This window comes from Cuculus canorus, chromosome 1 (assembly GCF_017976375.1).
Source record: "Cuculus canorus isolate bCucCan1 chromosome 1, bCucCan1.pri, whole genome shotgun sequence".
In the NCBI taxonomy this organism is placed as follows: domain Eukaryota; kingdom Metazoa; phylum Chordata; class Aves; order Cuculiformes; family Cuculidae; genus Cuculus; species Cuculus canorus.
This window is the reverse complement of record NC_071401.1, coordinates 175959131-175976915: the sequence shown is the minus strand read 5'-3', so window position 1 is coordinate 175976915 and position 17785 is coordinate 175959131. Positions and strand designations below refer to the sequence as shown.

General features: G+C 36.4%; 1 protein-coding gene across 2 annotated transcripts in view; it reads left to right on the top strand.

The window, feature by feature from the left end:
- The window catches only part of ARID2 (AT-rich interaction domain 2), a 104249-nt gene that overhangs the window by 41196 nt on the left and 45268 nt on the right, over positions 1–17785 (top strand). For both annotated transcript variants that reach the window (XM_009564462.2, XM_054072893.1), the window contains one exon: positions 17344–17477. In XM_009564462.2, the coding sequence (XP_009562757.1) occupies positions 17344–17477 (134 nt within the window). The remainder of the gene's footprint in view (positions 1–17343; positions 17478–17785) is intronic.

Below are 17785 nucleotides of genomic sequence, written 5' to 3'. Positions count from 1 at the left end.
AAGAAATGTTTAGATCATTTGGAGTATTAGATAGAGCCGTTTAAAAAGAAACCAAACACATACAATAAAAACAGCAAAAAAAGGCACCACCAACAAAACAAACCACAAAAAAACCTGCAATACAACCCCCTAAAAACTACAAGACCAACTTAGTTACGTGTTTCTTTGGTGGTGAAGACACAGGGAGCCGAAAGTGCATCTGGGCTCTAGCCCATGTTTGTATTGGTCAAGGTTAGTGCAGCACAGCTTGTGGAAGACATGAATTTGAGACTTGTTGAGAAAAACAGTTAAAACAGCTGCCTCTTAATTTAACTACGACGTTTTGCGATAGTAGTTAGGAATTGCAAGACAGCCTTTACTCTTGAGGACATAGAGACAGACTTCAGGAGCCAGATCTCTCCTGGCTGACCGTTTCGCCGCACCAGCTGGCGAGTGCTGCTCCCTCTGCAACCTGCTAACCTGAGGGATTTTTGTAAATACCTTGTTGGTAACAGGACAGTGTCAGCCAGTTTATTTCAGCTGTTCGTGTTAGACAGAGATCTTCATCAAGCTGTAGTTAACAATTTGAAACTTAACTGCTCTCAGCTGGTGCTTGCTGACTTCTGTGGGACTCAAAATTGTTGTAGCAGAGGTGGATGAGTAGTCTATTGGAATTGTTTCCTGCTCTTCTGTGTGCAAAATAAGCCAAGTTAGTTTAAATAGTTTAAATGAGGAGTTGAGCTAATCTGACTAATTTTGCCTGGAGCTGGATTGCATTTACTTGGCAGAGATTTGGGCAGGTTGATTTCCAGTAGAGAGTGGTGGCTTCTGCAGTTCCTGCAATGGTTTCTGTGCTGACTGTGTGCCTGAATGCAGTATTTCTTTTTCCAGGTACAGTACATCAGGGCGCTTATTTGAGCAGCAGGGTAGTGCAGTAGCACCCCCAACTCCAACCCCTCCCCCTTTTTTTTTGTAAGAGACATAATGTTTTTTGTTGGAAAATATTAAAAGACATTTCTTATTTACTAGCTTTATCAACTTTTCTTATTTACTAGCTTTATCAACTTTTATTCATGTTTTTGTATTTTCATCCACTGTGTTTAGATGAAAATTGGAATTCCTGTGATTTTTAATTAAGTAAAAAGTACCTTAAATATACTGAATACATTAAAAAGTTTTATCTAGATATGTTCTAGCTTCAGAATTCATCTGTTAAGGAAGTTTGAACTGTAGTTGGTGAGTTATGAATTGTTCCTTGTTGTCAGAGTTCCTGTTTTCAAAGCCATTTAATGACACAAAGACATGCTAAGTAACATCTTCCACTAGCACCTGAGTAGATTTGGCAGTTGAGTGATGGACTTGTATTGAAATCAGTGGGAAGTGGGTTGCCCAAGTGTTGATGTGTTTGTAAGAACTTTATTTGCTACCCACCTGCTTGTTTGGATTCTTACAAGCCTCTGAAGATCTGAAAATCTGACTGCATAAGTTAGGGCTGTTAAATCTTTTATTTGCCTACTTTTTTATTTTCTTCATAATTATAAAATGGAAACCAAATTTTCCTTTAAATTCCCACTCTGCCCATGGTTTGAATAAATAAAATATACGTCATGTCTACAGATAGGAAAGGTAAAAAACAAAATTATTTAGAAAGCAGAAGAAATGCATGTGCAAAAAGGAAAATTGTTAGCTTTCAATTGTATTTCAGATAGGCAGTGTTGCTTTTCAAGCATGATGTGGTACTCTGACTTATGAACTTTAAATGAACTCAGAAACTAGCTGTTTTTTCATAAAATTCTCAATATTGTTACAAAAATCAGCAGTTCTTCATGAACTAAACTTCTTGCTATCATCTGTATCTTCGAATTAAGTTGTAGTAAGGTTGATCTTTAATGTAGACGATATAACTTGTAAGTAAGCTCTAGATTGCTTTATTTTTCAAAAAAATAGTTAAAATCTGGTTTAAACGTGGTTGGGGAAGTGGATTTTGAGATTGTAAGTAGTTTTTATATTTATTTATTTTACTGTTAAATGTGCAAACTGAACTTAGAAAGTGGTGGTTTGTGCTTTTAAGGGCAGTTAATATGCAGTCTTGTGAGTTAAATGTTGGAATTGTTCCATGTAGTGGGGGAGACCTCTGTTTGCATGTGCGTTCATGATGAACAATAAGAGCTTGCATTTAAAAAATAATATAATTGCTTTCTGTATCCTGATGCTGCATAGATGAAACTGAAAAGTACATTACTGAGAAGTGATTTGAAATTCTGCTTCTTTTATTATATAAATAAACCCCAAACCCAAACAATATAAAAATAGAAATTTCCCTTCTGTTTCGTAGTGGATTGTTTTATTTGTATCCTTTTCTTAAATGATAGTCCTTATTTGTGTAAAACAGGATAAGTTCCTTTTTTTTCCCCGCAGTTAAAGGGAAATGTGTTACTGTGGTTACTGCTATAGGAACCAAGCACAACGTGACAACTAAGACCATCATAGAGTAGACTGTAAAATATGAAAATTGTAAGTAATATGATATTATGACGGGGGGGCCATCTGTAATTTTTAAAGTACTTTTCCTACTCTTAAATAATGACGCTTATTGACCTAGTTTAATTAAAGGGGTAGGGTAACATCAGTTTGAAATGACCCACAACTTCAATGAATTTTATTTACATGTCATGCAGAGCTGTTTTTATTTTGAGGGCTGCATCTCTCTGATTCCATTTTAGTTACAGGGAGTACTTTTACTGTGTTTGTATTAGTGTTTCTAAAATTAAAGTAAAATATTTTATTCAAGAACATTTTTCAGGTTCAAGTGCACCTCGCATATTACCAAGTACATAACTAATCTAAGTTTCAAAATTGTCATTTCAGAGCTCTGCAATTTTTTTTGTTTTCGTTTCCTTGCCACTTCTGCTCTCCCTTGAAAAGATGATTATGTGCTTGAAAACAGGCAAAGAATACTATTCTATTGAAATAACTATAATACTATTTAATCATGAGACAGTATAAATAGAGAGTTGAGAACCCGTTGTTATCCAAGATAGAGTTTGATGGTGTTTGTGGTTTACTTCTTTGGAACTTGCTGCAGATGTCAAAGACGAGGAACCCTGTTCTTGATAGGCAACTAGTGTGTTCAGTACTTACTTCCACTAGAAATTTTCTAGTCAAAGACGTTGAGAACACTTGAGTTCCTGTATTATGCCATTTCTTAATTTGTAAGATATCTGAATGCACCTCAGCGCGTGTTAAATGCTTTAGAAATGGAAAATATGAATTACATATTTTTTCTTCCTTTACATAACCTGAAATAAAAGCAAAGAATAGTATTATGACAATAAATCACTATAAAAAGTGTTGTTCTTTTGTGTGTGTAAATATGTCAAACCTGATCCTTAATTACCTTGAAGCAATTTTTGTTTTAAGTGGAAAGCTAGAATGCTTGTATTGGTTTAATCACAATTCCCGTGCATTTGCACTTTGGTGCCTTTTGCTCTTATACATACAGACACTGGTATTAATTCTGGAACAGAATGGAAACAAAAGGAAATCAGCTTCTTCAGAATTTGATTTTCATTAAAGGACTTAAAAACGTAACTCACGTTCTGTATTCCTGAGTCTTCAAAGAAGCAGAGCTAGAAAGTTTCTTTCACTTGAAACTTTACTGCATTTTAGGGGCTAGAAATGAGGAAGACCTGAGCTGGTATCACTGTAGGTGTTCATATCACTCTGAAAATGACAAGAATAGTTGCAGTGCTACACTGCAACTGCTTGGAATATATGCTGTTGTAGGGTCTTCTACAGAAGCCCTTTTTGTAAAGAGAGAAAAAGAAATGAAAAATGGCATTAATTTGGGAGAATTGTTTGTTACTTAATAGAAGAGAATGTGTAAAGAGAGAACCCAGTGCTCAAGAGGTTCTTAGAAGGGGCAGAAAAAAAGGAGACAGGAAGAAAAGCACTTTTTTCCCTCCTAATTTATTTCGTTGCTGAACAGATTTTAGGCTTCTCATAACTAATAGACAAAGACTTTAAAAGGTTGAATCCTTAAGAGACATCTTAGTAAGTTTTCTTGAAAAGAATCCCAAAGGACTTCCTTCCTCATTCAGGGTAAGTTCTAACAGTAGTGCTGTCATCACAGCAAGGTCTGATCACCTTAAGGTAGTTCTTCTGATTTGTTCCTTTTATCGCGATCTTTCCAAAGGGATGGATATTATTGCTTTCTATGGTAGTTAAGGATTTACTTTTTTTTCCCCAGCTGTTACATGTGAGCAGAAAGATTTTATTTTTAATTTCTTGTTCAAAATTTTTTTCTAAGAAAGTTTGCTATTTTGTGCAAACAAAATGTCTCTTGGGAGAACGTTTCACTAGCTTGATGAAGAATCATCAAACATGTCTGCAGCATTGAGGTAGCCTGGTTTCAGGATACTGAGTACATAAAGAAAAGGACCTGCACTGCTGGTCTGAGCTGGAAACTTAGGTAAAGTGTCTGTTTTGTGTGTAAGTATGCAATTGCGAACCTACAGCTAGGTTTTCTGAAAACCCGGTTGTCTCGACAAAACACTGTGCACTGTAATAGTCAAGCAAAAGGGTGAAGGAAGCATGGGTAACAAATATAACCATTATATGCTGGAATAATACAGAATGATATAGTGGCTTGAGGTTGAAGATCTCTAGTCCACTCCTCTGCCGTGGACAGGGAGATCTTTCTCCACATCAGGTTGCTCAAAGCCCTGACCAATTTGATGGTAGCATTTAGTATTATTCAGAATTTGTATACAGTGTAGAGGAAATCTCTGAGTGGGGAAAAAAAAAGAATAACTTTTAGATTCTTAACTAGTGAAAAAGTCTGTTTATTTTTTTTATATATTGATTAATGCAGATGTAATGCAAACTCATTGCTTTCCATAATGGACTTTTTTCAGTCTTAACATCACCTACTCTCTGCCTCTTAAACAGGTACACAATATGTTAATTGAAGAGAACTTCTCTGCCCACAAATTATTTCCATTCAAAATAACAGCGGTGCAATAAAAGCCTTACTGGTTTATGCAGGATTTGAAGAGGCTGGTCAATTCACAGTTGGAGCGAGGATCAAGTTTTAGCTCCTGTAAACCCCAGACCACCAGCAGGGACTCAATATCCTTCAGACCTCTTCTAATTTGTAGTATCTGAATACTATTAATACTGTTTTCTGGGTTTTAGCCTTCCTTTAAATAACACACTTTCTCTTCCAGTACGTTCAACACATTCTTAGTACCTGTCTACTCAACTTTAAATAAGCTTAGAGTTTGTATGGTTTTACTACATATTTAATGACAGTATTCTCATTGAGTGAATTGCTAGATAAAAGTAGGACTGTAGGTTTCTTTTTTTTTTTTCTTTCTAGTATTAAAGATTTTTCTACTTTCTGCCTTTAAAGCAATTTGCAATGATTATCTTCAGTGCCTGAGATGAGTATTTCCAAACAGGAAATCGGATCTTTGGCTTTATCTGTATTCATCGTGCCTGTTTCTTCTGTCTTTTATCTTTGTATATGTTCTAATGGCTTTACATCACAGTTATACAAAGCAAAAAGAAAATGCTTAAATTATTCGTGATTATTATGTTGCTGGTAATTTTAAAATCTTCTCTGAAGGAGCAACACTTCATCTCTCATTCAGCTTTCCCCACACTGTTATCAGAATTAGTGTTAAGTCAGAGGCCATCTGTGTAGCATTCTGTGTTTCTCCAGCTGTATCTGTATTAGTGAATAAGGTGTGCCTTCCTGGGGCTAATTGACACAGAATGGCTCATGTCCGTACTCTTAGCCCCAAAACACGGTACCTATAACCAAATTTACTTCTGGGAATGGTCCCCTGACCAAGGCTAGCTTATGAACAGTGTCTATAAATTGCTTGAAAGAATGCTCACAGGCTTGGACAGAAATTGTTTCAAGCCCTTTCCCAGTAATTTAGTAGTATAGGCAGCTCACTCCCATGCGTGGGAATGTTCACGGCACTGTTGATTTCACTAGTCTGGATGTGTAGCCTTTACAGTTTTTGACAGCTAAGTTGGTGTGTCATATCTTCTTCATCTCTGAATTTGTACTTACCTATGTTCTCAGAATACACTGGGATACTTAAGCCCTGTAACTGCATATTGTTATGTTACCAAAAGGTGTCAAATTAATCATTACTCTTTCAGTCTGGATATGTTTATTGAATGTTTTCATGAAGGCCAGATTGCATTCCTTCTAATTTCTGGTAAGATCTTGAGATAAAGAAGGGACTCGCTCCCAAGGCAGCTTTTTCTTCTCCATGTAGAACTTAGAGGATTTTTGTTCCTGTTGTGTAGAATCCCAGCAGGATCCTCTTAATCAGATTTTTTTTTATTCCACTCTCACTTTGGTTTTGATCCATCTGGTAAAATATTCAAGAATTAATTAATTTTCATGGTTTTATTTGATTTACCACATAAATAGGACATGTAAACTAGTACATTTGCTTTGATTATGTGGTCAAACTGTAGAATACAGATAAACAGAGAGATTATAATATATTTATTGCAGGAAAAGACTGATTCATAAGATGAAGGCAGAAAAAGTGCAAATGTTAAAATTGCCAGTTCTGTGCAGAATCTAACAACAAAATTAAAGAGTTACTTGAGGTGAAAAAATGATGTGGCAATGTATTTTTAATAAGACTTGTAGTCTGTAAATTTAAGAAACTCCCTATAAGGATTAGAAATTAGTAAGTTGTGTTGGGTTTTTTTTTAATTCTGTGTTCTATGTGATTCTTTAGTAATTGCTGAACCAGGCTGGACAAAATGTTGCAGCCACGTTTGCTGTGGTGACTGGAGTAATTGCTGGAATTTAGAAAACCTATTTCTAGGCTGGTGTTTTCATGAGATGTGAATCTACAATTCCTGTTCTTTGTATAGCACCCTTCTAATTACTGGGCTCCCTAGGGGAACCTTATTAGCCCTTTTCAAAGTAGTGCCAGAATATAGCAAAGAATCTGGCCAGGGAAATAGGACCATTTTCTAATGATTAAGACTTCTAATGATTAAGATTTCTAATGATTTCTAATGACTTGCCTGTGTAGTCTCTGGACTTCGAAGCCTCATTCTAGAAACTGCTGGTGCGGTTTCTGTTAAGAGTGTTTGAATAACATGCATAAGGAACATTTCTGTTGGTACAGTTATAATGAAATATGCAAACATGATGTATTGTTAATTTTTTTGTGTTTTAAGTCCTGAGAGTGTTTTTGTCTTTTCACTGCAGTCTGAAAAGTATGTATATTCCTAAATCTCAGAAACGTGCACGTATTTGCAGTTGAAAGAATCGCACAAGATTCCAGTTTGGCATAATGTGTTTTGAGTAAGCGTATACTTGTAATTATGACCATGTGATGTAAGACAATTCAACATATTGTGATATTTTGCTAGATTGTGCCTTTATAAGAGAATTTTGTTCTGCATAGCCGAGACAATGGGAGTAACTATTGTATCTATAATATTGTAGATATCTGTGTTATTTATAGCGGCCATCCACATGAAGTTTAACAAGGGCAAGTGTCGGCTTTTACACCTGGGACACAGCAACCCTGGCTATACATACAGACTGGAGAGCAGCTCAGTCTGTAGAAAAGAATATAGGGGTTCTGGACAATGGCAAGCTGAACATGAGCCAACAGTGTGCCGTGGCAGCCAAGAGGGCCAAGTGTGTCTCGGGGTGCATCAAGCACAGCATTGCTAGCTGGTCAAGGGAGGTGTTTGTTATGTTCTGCACCACACTGGTGCGGCCTCACTTCAAGCATTGTTTGCAGCTTCAGGCACCGCAGTATAAAAGGGATATCAAGCTACTGTAGAGTGTCCAGAGGAGGCCCTCAGAGTTAGTGAAGGGTTTGCAGAGAAAGTTGTATGAGGTCTGTTCAGCCTGGAGAAGAGGAGGCTGAGGGGGGACCTCATCACAGTCTACAGCTTCCTTACAAGTAAGGGAAGGAGGAGGAGCAGGTGCTGATCTCTTCTCTCTGGTGACCAACGGTAGGACCCAAGGGAATGGCAAGAAGATGTACCAGGGGAGGTTTAGGTTGGATATTAGGAAATGTTCTTCACTCAGAGGGTGGTGGAGTGCTGGAACAGGCTCCCTGGGGAAGCAGTTGTGGCGCCAAGACTATCAATATTCAAGGAGCGTTTGGATAATGCCCTGAGACACAGGGTGTGAATTTTGAGGTTGTCCTATGCAGGGACAGGAGTTGGATTTGATGATCCTCGTGAGTCCCTTCCAACTCGGATCATTCTCTAATTCTGTTTGAGAGAAACTCTTAAGAACTGGAAATTCTTGGTAGGATAAATTCTTCTCAGGGCAGCATAGGGGTGTAAACTTTTGTGTAATGGCTAGCAGGCAGAAAATTAAAGAATTTACTTCTCACATACAAAAACCAACTCAGTATATTTGTCCTTGAAAGTGCACAAGGGAATAGTTCTTAGTTTTGTGGTGCAAATAACAACCTTCTCTATTTACATAGTCGGTAAAGGAACTGTGAACTAAAGATAACAGGGAACTACCTCCTTAATTGTAGGTACTGCAGATCCAGTTTGCATCCTGAATTTGGAGAAAAAGTTAAAACTGAATTGCATGTTCTCGTTAATGAGAACAGCCCTTCAGTCAATGCACTGACAGACTGTTGTATTCATGTAAGCATTGTTTCTTTCTCCACCTTTCGCATTACCCAGAAAAAACAAACAAACAAACAAAACCTAAAATCCTTCTGTAGTTGGATTTCTGTAATAGTTAAACAGTAAACATGAGGAGTGGTGGGCAAATGAATGTATGCCTGTTTATAGTGCATACAGTTTTCTTCATGTAGTGAATGAAATATTTGTGTGTTGCCTACCTAGCTTTATGGTCTGTAGATCTTCCAGGCAATTTGGAAACTTTTGTCTTCTCTGCTCTGGAAGATACATAACTTTATACACAATATACATTAAATGTGTATGCATGTATTTGCGTTAAAATTTCTTTATGTAGTTACTTGTTACAGGAAATTGTTCTGGAAGACTTGGTTGTTTTACCTGTGTTGGTCAAAGCCCATAATATGTTTAATGTGCTTTTTCTTGTTTCAAGTCTTGCAAGTGACTATTAGATTTCTAGATTTAATATGCAGCAAAATATGAGTCACTATTTTTAATGTGAAGTCCCGAGCTTTAAAACATGCTCTAAGTTACCATACTGTGTAGGGATGATAACTTTCTGGTCTAAATTTTATAAAAATAAATTTCTTCTTTTATGTATATATTTATACATATATTTTTAAAATATTTCTTCTTTAAATACCTGCATTAGGTAAATATGTCTGTGGCTGTCAAAACACCACCCACTCCCAGAGTATGCATGTGAAAGAATGCACATGTACAAGTTATTTTGTTTTAGTGTTTACTTTGACACTTGGCTTAGTGACCTAGACAGTGTTCACTGGATGCCTAGATTTACATTCTTTGCAGATTCTGTATTACAAAACACACTGTGTGTAACTAATGCTGTGTAGAAAGCTGCAGATAGTTGAAAGTATTACTATTACTGTATCACAGTACATCTTACAGCATAGAGATGTTCCCTTGTATCGCTAGCAATTCTGCGCTGGATACAAGAATACTGAAATCTGTTATAGAGCCTTTTGTAATGAGGTGGCATTTGGGGTTTCAGTGACTGCTTTGAACTAGATGTTGGTGTGAGTGACAGGGCATTATTGTGAGTTGCTTTGGGCAAGCCAGGCAGTGCTCAAGTTACAATTTCCTGTGCATGCCTACAGTGATTCCTAACATGTAGTACCATTTGTGTTAGTGCATCTTTACCATTCGGATACTCTCGTGTTCAGGCACTGTGGGGAAATGTGGGTGGTGCTGTAGATTGTTTCTCAAAGTAGAGAAGCTTCGGAGTTTTTCTAGAATTTGCGAGCATGTTACAGAGATAGCAAAAAAACTTGAGGATTCTGATGTTTTATTTGAAGAGCTAAACCCAGACTGCTGTAGTACTTGACAGACTTGATGAGCTGTCATCCTAGATGGCAACAGAATGACTATAACATTGGTAAGCTGAATACGCCTGGGAATTGCCTTTGTTGAAAAGTTAATTCCCAGATATAGACTGGAGAATTAATACTATTAATAATGGTACAGCTCAGATATTCCTGGTTGTGAAGCCCATCAGATCTAATGAAACAGCTGCCGAAGCAGTAAGAAGTGATGTTGAATTTGAATTGGTTCTGGCAAGCAGTGAGAATGCAACAGGAAGAGTTCATCCTGGAAAATAACTGTGGACCGCAGCTGTGGATCAGAAGTAGATTCAATTTAAATTAAATATAAAAATAAATGGAAACAAGTCTGTAAGTGAAGCATCTTAATTTCAAAAGAACAGGTGTTTGTTACGGCATAGGAGATCAGAATTTAGTTTCTTAACTGTCAGGACTGTCAGCTGGGCTCACTGTTTTTGCTGTGTGGAGATTTTCCTTGCAGTCCTGCCAGTTTTGGCCATGGGATCGAAGAAGGGTTAGGGGAAAGTTAAAAGAATGTAGAAGTAGGAGGTCTGGTTTTGCTTTCAGCTGCTATTTTGACAAGCAGATCTTCATGATGAATGAAACGTTTTCCTTTTATTTTAGGACTTCTTTCTCGCTTCCATCCTCCTTCTGTAACAACAGAGTTCCTTTTGAATTGGAGACAGTCAAAATCTCAGTCAAGATCTGTTGTCTTCTTCTGTTCTTAGTTATGCTGTGTATTTATCTGGAATCTCTTGGAGTTCCTGTTAGTGCAGTTTCTTCAGAGGCTTACATCATCCCCAAGCTACTCTTGAAGAAGCTGCACTCCAGTATTCACATTTCAGTTGGCTAGCTTGTGTCTTTTGTTATTTTCCTTTTGAATTAGAGCACTATTAGTATTAAAGGATAAAATTATAGCTTAATTTCTATCTTCTTGGTGTTCCCATAGATATTAAGAATATATTTTCAGTGACTTTAGAAAAATGAATTTTTTTAACTTGGAAGCATTGCATGCAGGGCATGGAGCCCTGTTCTGAAAATTTTCTCATTGGCATTGCATTACCACTATGGAATTTCTTAGTCCTTCAGATCAGGGCAAGAATCATGTTGAATTAGGGACAAAGAGAGACAATATGCAACAATTCTCTCTTAGGGTGACACAAACTGAAATGTGGAGTAGTGTGAAACTCTTAGTTCAGTCAGGATTTTAGATCATGATTATGTAGAATGTTGTTGATAGGATTGCAAATAGAGTGAGGGAATGCAATGGAATGAACAGGAAGAGTGTCTGTCTTACTTCATAATCGAGAGTGTTTAACCTAACAGAAATGGTGTGAGTTCATGTTGTCAGTCCTCTGCTATTAATGGAGCCAAAAAGGCAGTTCCAGGAAAGCTTAGGTGGAGACCTCTGATAGGAATGGTACCTGCTTGTCCTTCATCCAAATACAAAGATAAGGAACTGGGACTGTGATGATTGATGCAGTTATTACTGTTCTATCAGGCACTGGCATAATATATATTTGGCAAATTGTCTGTGTCCTGGTATAGGGAGCCAAAATATCCAAATAAACAGGATGTTTTTAAGCCAATTCATAAACCAGGTTGACGTATACTAAGGGAGCATGTGATGTACTCTAAATTTTCATTTGGAGACCATCATAATCTAGAAGTCTAGATGCTTTTTTATTCAAATTCTCCAGTTTTGCAAGAAGCATGTTCCAAAGGTACCAAAAATGTATACCACACCCTGGCCAGAGAGCTTGCGATATAACTGTACGCCCATTCAGGGCTACCTTTGACAGTAAATTCTGCATGCCACTAGCCGTACCTAGTGCAGACTTTCTTTTATTAGTATTTTTTCCCCAAATATCTGAAAACAAGCCTGAAATTCACTTGACTGAATAAAAACTTGTGTTGTTATTTAAATAAATATTTTAGTGGACAAAAATATTAGCTGTCTTCACAGAGCTTATTTTCTCACAGACCCGAATGAAACAAAATGACTACTGAAGTTCTGTAACAGGAACAGAATGTGTAATATGGGAATTTGATTTTGAAAGGGATATTATCTTTTGATTTCCAGGTGAAGGAATCCTTAAAAGTACCAAGTTTGCCAAAAGCACTGAAATCACTGGCCCTTCAAAAAGTAGACAGCCCTCACATGTCTCTGGTGCCCATGTATTTTCCTGTATTTCAGTACTTTGCATACCCTGTACCTTGTAGCTGTGTTCCAGATGAGCGTGCGTGTTATATTGGTTTTTTGGGGGACGGGGTGTTTGTTGCTGTTTGTATTTGGGATTATTTTGAAGGAGGGTGTGTTTCCTGATGCATTGGTTTTGTGGAGCATGTTACAGTGCTAAGTACATAAGGCAAGATTTAGTATTTATATATGTACATGTATATATATGGGTGACTTACAACAGAGTACTTAGGTTTTTTTCCTCAGATATCTTTGAAACTTTTCTATCCTGTATACATTGCTTGTTTCTTTAGTGATTCCATTCTTGTCCTTTATTTAGTTAGTTGCTTTAGTTCTTTTTTTTTGTATGTATTAGCTGCAGCTTTCTTTTAGGGCCTATTCATTTGGTTAGCATTTAAATTAAGAGAAGATTGAAGGATTGAGACTTGTATTGTTGATATATACTGCTTGTGATTTTGCTAAATTAAGGAAGCATTCTGAAGTCCTAAAAAACATTATCTGTGATTAAAGTATGCATTTCTAGTCTATAGCTACAGATCTAAGTTGTTTTGAAACATGAGATTAGCCTTTTGTAACTGATGATAGTTTATGAGCTTTTGTGCAACTGTTTTTCAGTAATAGAAAAGCTCCATTTGTTACTTTTAAAATTCTTGTATCTCTAAAGCTAAACCTGTCTTCATGATAACAGTTCCGCTGTTTGCATAGTATGCCAGACTGTTAAGATTAGAATTTAAGACTAGTAAAGCTCATTTACAAGCTAATTTGCAAAGCTGCTTCTCCACACTAAAATTCCAGGTCATGCATTCTCTCTGCAGGAAATAACAGGAGGGGTTGGAGGATTGAGGTCTGTACAAGCTGTCTGTAAACAGTCAGTACTTACGTAGCATAAAGGAATCATACTAAAGCTGTCTGTGAAGGTCTGGTTATTGCAATTGAAAATCGGGAATACAATGCAGTTAGATTCAATGGATTCAGAAATAGTGAAACGTCCTCTCTCTGAACTAGCACTATCTTTAATAGGAATAGGTGCTAGAGGTGGAGAAGGTCTTTCTGTTTGTTGCATGAGGGGGATTTTAGCCTTTGTGAATGATTTGGGTTTGTTGAGAGCTTTTTAAATTTTGTTTTGTTACTCATCAAGCAAACTTGATTAGTCTGGGGTGAGATAGGAAAGAGGGAATGTTCTTTGATGAGGTGGAACTTTGTCAGCTGAATAACAACAAAAAGAGCTGAGAATGTAAAGTGAAGCTGGTCCTTGCTTTGGCATAGGGAAAAACTAGATTGTCTCTTAAGGTTGATTTGAATCCCAGTTTCCTATGAAATATTTTATAAGACATTCGTGAGAACTTTGTGAGAGTCCTGAACACTGAAAAATATTACAACTGTTTTAATTTGCAAAGATTTTTAATTTACACATTTTTTTCTACACCCTTGGATTGTCATAATCAAAGTGAGTAGGAAACAATGTAGTTTTAGAGAGGGAAGAAGGAAATGAGGTTTTGAAATTTTTGAGTTTCTGCGTTTCGTAGAACTGTTTTAACATGTTTTAATAAAGTAGGCATTAACAGAGGAGCACATCTAGGATATTCATGTTGTTCAGCTTAACTGGGATGTGGCTTTAATAAAAAGTATAAGGTTCAGTATTTCTGTACTAAAGTATGGAACAGCATGAATTACGTTACCATATATAAGGCATGTATTTCTCAATATACTTGAGTAGCTATTCATTCTTGGAATAATGGACAAGTTCAGAAAAAGATTGTACTAGATTTGTGAACTGTATTTAGAGTACTACGTGTGTTTTTGTGTAGGGATTTTTACTTAATCTTTCTAAATGTTCTTATGAAACCTTACATTCAGTAAAGAAAGTGTTTTATGCTCAGCTTAAGCTTTAACTCAGACCAACAAATATGAGAAAATTAGATCTAGTTGCAGCACTTCTGAAGTCCTGTTAGACTAAGGCATTGTAGCTTCCGCTAGTGTAGAAATGGCACATGCACATCATCTTCATGCCATCCTCAGCTTTGTACAACTGCGGTTTGCCTTGCATCAGATGCCCTAGTATTCGTCTGACTCTTACTCAGTTTGAAAAACCAGTGGAAAGCCAATTGAGAATCCTCTTTGCTAAGTGAGCTCTCTGAAGGGTGAGGACTGAATGGTCAGAAGGAGGAAGGGTCAAGCTGTCTCTGAGCTACTCCTTTAGGACTTGATCATAAACATTCCTTTATGTAGGCTCTGTTTAAATTGATTGGAGTTATTTACAGATTTAATTAATCTGGTGCAGGATTTTGTGAAGGCTGTATCTTTTCCTCAACAAGTCTCTTCCTCAATTTCAGCAGCTTTTGATGATCTCATAGGAGTACAGAGCAAAGCATATGTTGTGCATCTGTAGGAAAGATCAGTTCTAGATTTTCAGGTTTCCTTTTCAGTAGGTATCAGAAGTCAGACTAGTTTTGTGAAATTGTCTTTTCAACATTGATCACCTCAATTATAGTACAAATTTGCTCAAACCACTGTGACAGTGATGCTGACAGATCCAGTGTTTTACTGAACTGTTTTAAGGAGAACAAAAGAAAAAATATTGTGGTAGCAGATAGAAGATTAGACTTTCGCAGTGAGCAGAGTTTAACTGAAAGTATTGTAATTGTTCCCGTGGTTCATTTCGGACCAGGGTAAACTGAAATATTGTGGTGCTGTGCACTATTAAACTTGCACACAGTTCAGGATCCTGCACAACTGTTCTTTCTCAGGATTTTAGAAGACACTATCAAGTTTATCTTAAAGTACCAATCCCTAATGTTTACAGGTGGGAACGTAGCCTGTCAGAATTCATAAGCCACTAGTATTTTTTTGGTTCATAGTCACTACAATATCTTCTGGATTCAGAATGGTCAGAATATGGTTCAGTGCTGGTCAGTATGCAGGTGTACATAGTTCAAAATAATGAGCCTTAAATAAATGCTTCTGTCATTGGAAGAATAAAATAGTTTCTAGATTATTTTAAACTATGGATTTTTAGCTGTCTCAGTCTGAGGTGAGTGTTTTATTCCAGTAGACTTTCTTCTTGTAGCAGTGTTAGGGCATCTGCACAGTTATTTTGAGAAGCTATTACAGACAGAGTTTAGAATGCATAAAGTCATGGGACACGTAAGACAGCATCGTGCATAATTCACCAGGCATTCACTGTATTTTGACTGTATGCTTGAGTGTTTGGCTATCCTACTAAAGCTTCGTGCTTTTAAAAGTATTTTTATCATTTGTATTCCACAATCGCATATTTCTCTCTTCAATACTTTTAAATTACTTAATCGCATACTACATATAATGTTAATTGCCCATGCAGAGCTTTAGCTTGGTTCTGGATTGAGCTCTGACATGCTCTCTACATACATATATATTTATGACCTCCCTGCTTATGTTTTGTTTTTAAGTTATCCTAAATTATTTAAGAAGTTCTCAAGTAGATGATACTACGGAAAATGGAATTTCTCACATCTAATCTTTGTGTATGTGTGTGTTATTGCTATATTCAGTGATGTTTGTTAATGGAGTGTTTAACAATTCATTGATATTAGAAGGGAATTATTGTTTTTAAAATAAAGCTGAAATAGCTGAAAACAGATAATAAATCAGAATAAAGGTATGGTATCACTTCTCTGATAAAATGAAAGATAATACCCCATTTTGTACCCCTGCTGGGGGGCATGGTTTAGGGATTGTTAGGAATGGTTGAACTCAATGATCCAGCAGGTCCTTTCCAACCTAGTGATTCTATGATTCTAAATACTTAGATCAGGCTCTCCGAATGACTATTTTAATGCAACAACAAATAAATTCTTAAAATATCTGAAGGCAATTGATAGCATAGGGAAGATTTTTGCTGATTCCTCCCTCGTGTCTGTGTAAAATGTAGGGTGCTATAGCAGTGCTTCACATAACAATAACATAGATAATACTTTGAAGATCCTAAAAACTGATACATTACACCATCATAGTCTTATTAACTCTGTGTTTTTTTTCCTTTCTTCTGAAATGTACTGTGTTCTTTACAAAAAATGTATTTGCTAACACTTTAAGGCTATAGTCACTGATGTCTCAGTTCATGAAGTAATTCCTGATTTAATGTATATGAACTGTTCTCCACTGTCTCCAGTGAAAATACCATTTTCTTAAAATCTTTCTGATTCACCATGAGTCAATGACTACAGTATCTACTGATGAAAGTTATACCAAACGCTTGTTTTTCCCTCATATCTGAAATATTTTTAGCATATACAAAGAGGAAGATAAATGTTTTAATAAAATATTATATAATAAGCAAATAATTTATTGTTTCATTGACTGGGTATTGTCAGTTTTCAGCACAATGAAAGTTTGTAGACTTAGGCACCTTTGTGTTCTTGAAATAATGTCATGAAGGGTTTTGCAGCTACAGATCTGTAGTTGACTTTTGGCTACAGTGGGCCTTCTAAACTGTCTACATATATTACAGCGTAGAAAGTTCTGAAAGTTAAAAGTTTTTAATGCAAAATTAACTGTTAATTGAGATAATTAATTTACCAAGCTGACTGACTGTTTACTTTTGTTAGATATGGTTTCTGTGCTTGCAGTCTGTTCTGTGCACAGTACTTCAGCATCGTTTTTTTAAGGGGTTCAAAGAAATGTCCAGTGTTGTTAGCTGCTGGTGACTCAGAGCTGCTGATCCAGAATTGTTGCCCTCTGTATCCTTGAATCCTCCTGCTATTGTATAATTGCTAGGACTTTGCTATACTGTATTTTTCTGGACTTGACCTCACTGTGTGTTCTGATAATCTGCACAGAGTGATGATGTTTCCACCTGCGGACATAGCCTGTGTAGTAGAAACAAAACCGGGTTGGGAAAAAACAGGCTTAGGCACAAGAGGATTCAATGGGTTGCAATATAGCTAGCAATTGTTACTGAGAAATGTGAGGAAATTTAATATCTAAATCATAATTCCACATATCTGTATTTTCAGTATCACCTGTTGTGAGTCTGAGTTGTGTTTTATGTTTTATACTCTTTTGACTGTTGTTTCTAGTAATCTGCATGTTTGTTTCCTTTGACCGTTAAGCTCTTAGGGGAAGAAGGATTTAGTTTTACTATATATATTCAAAACTTTTGTGTTTTTTTAATTCCAGTTATCTAGAAAAATATGAAAAAGTCCATCATTTTGGGGAGGAGGATGATGAGGTACAACCAGGCAATCCAAAGCCACAACTTCCTATTGGTGCAATTCCAACTTCCTATAACTACCAGCAGCACAGTGTGTCAGGTAAATTTGTGAGGAAAAAAGTGCTATATTTTTCCATACATTTTTTTTCTGTATCTGTTTGTATATATGTGTATTTGGTAAGGCCACAGAAATAGTGTGTAGATGAAGTACAATATTGTAAAATAATTGAATCTGTAGATCACTCTGATTATTGATTTAATACACTCAAACCCCTTTTCACTCTGAACCAAAGCAAAATAAATATAAGAATCCATGAACTATTCTTTCCTTTACACACATTCCTTTTTCTAGTTAGGAGGGCTAAATAGTTACTTGTCTTGAAACAATGAATGCACCCTGAAAATTCA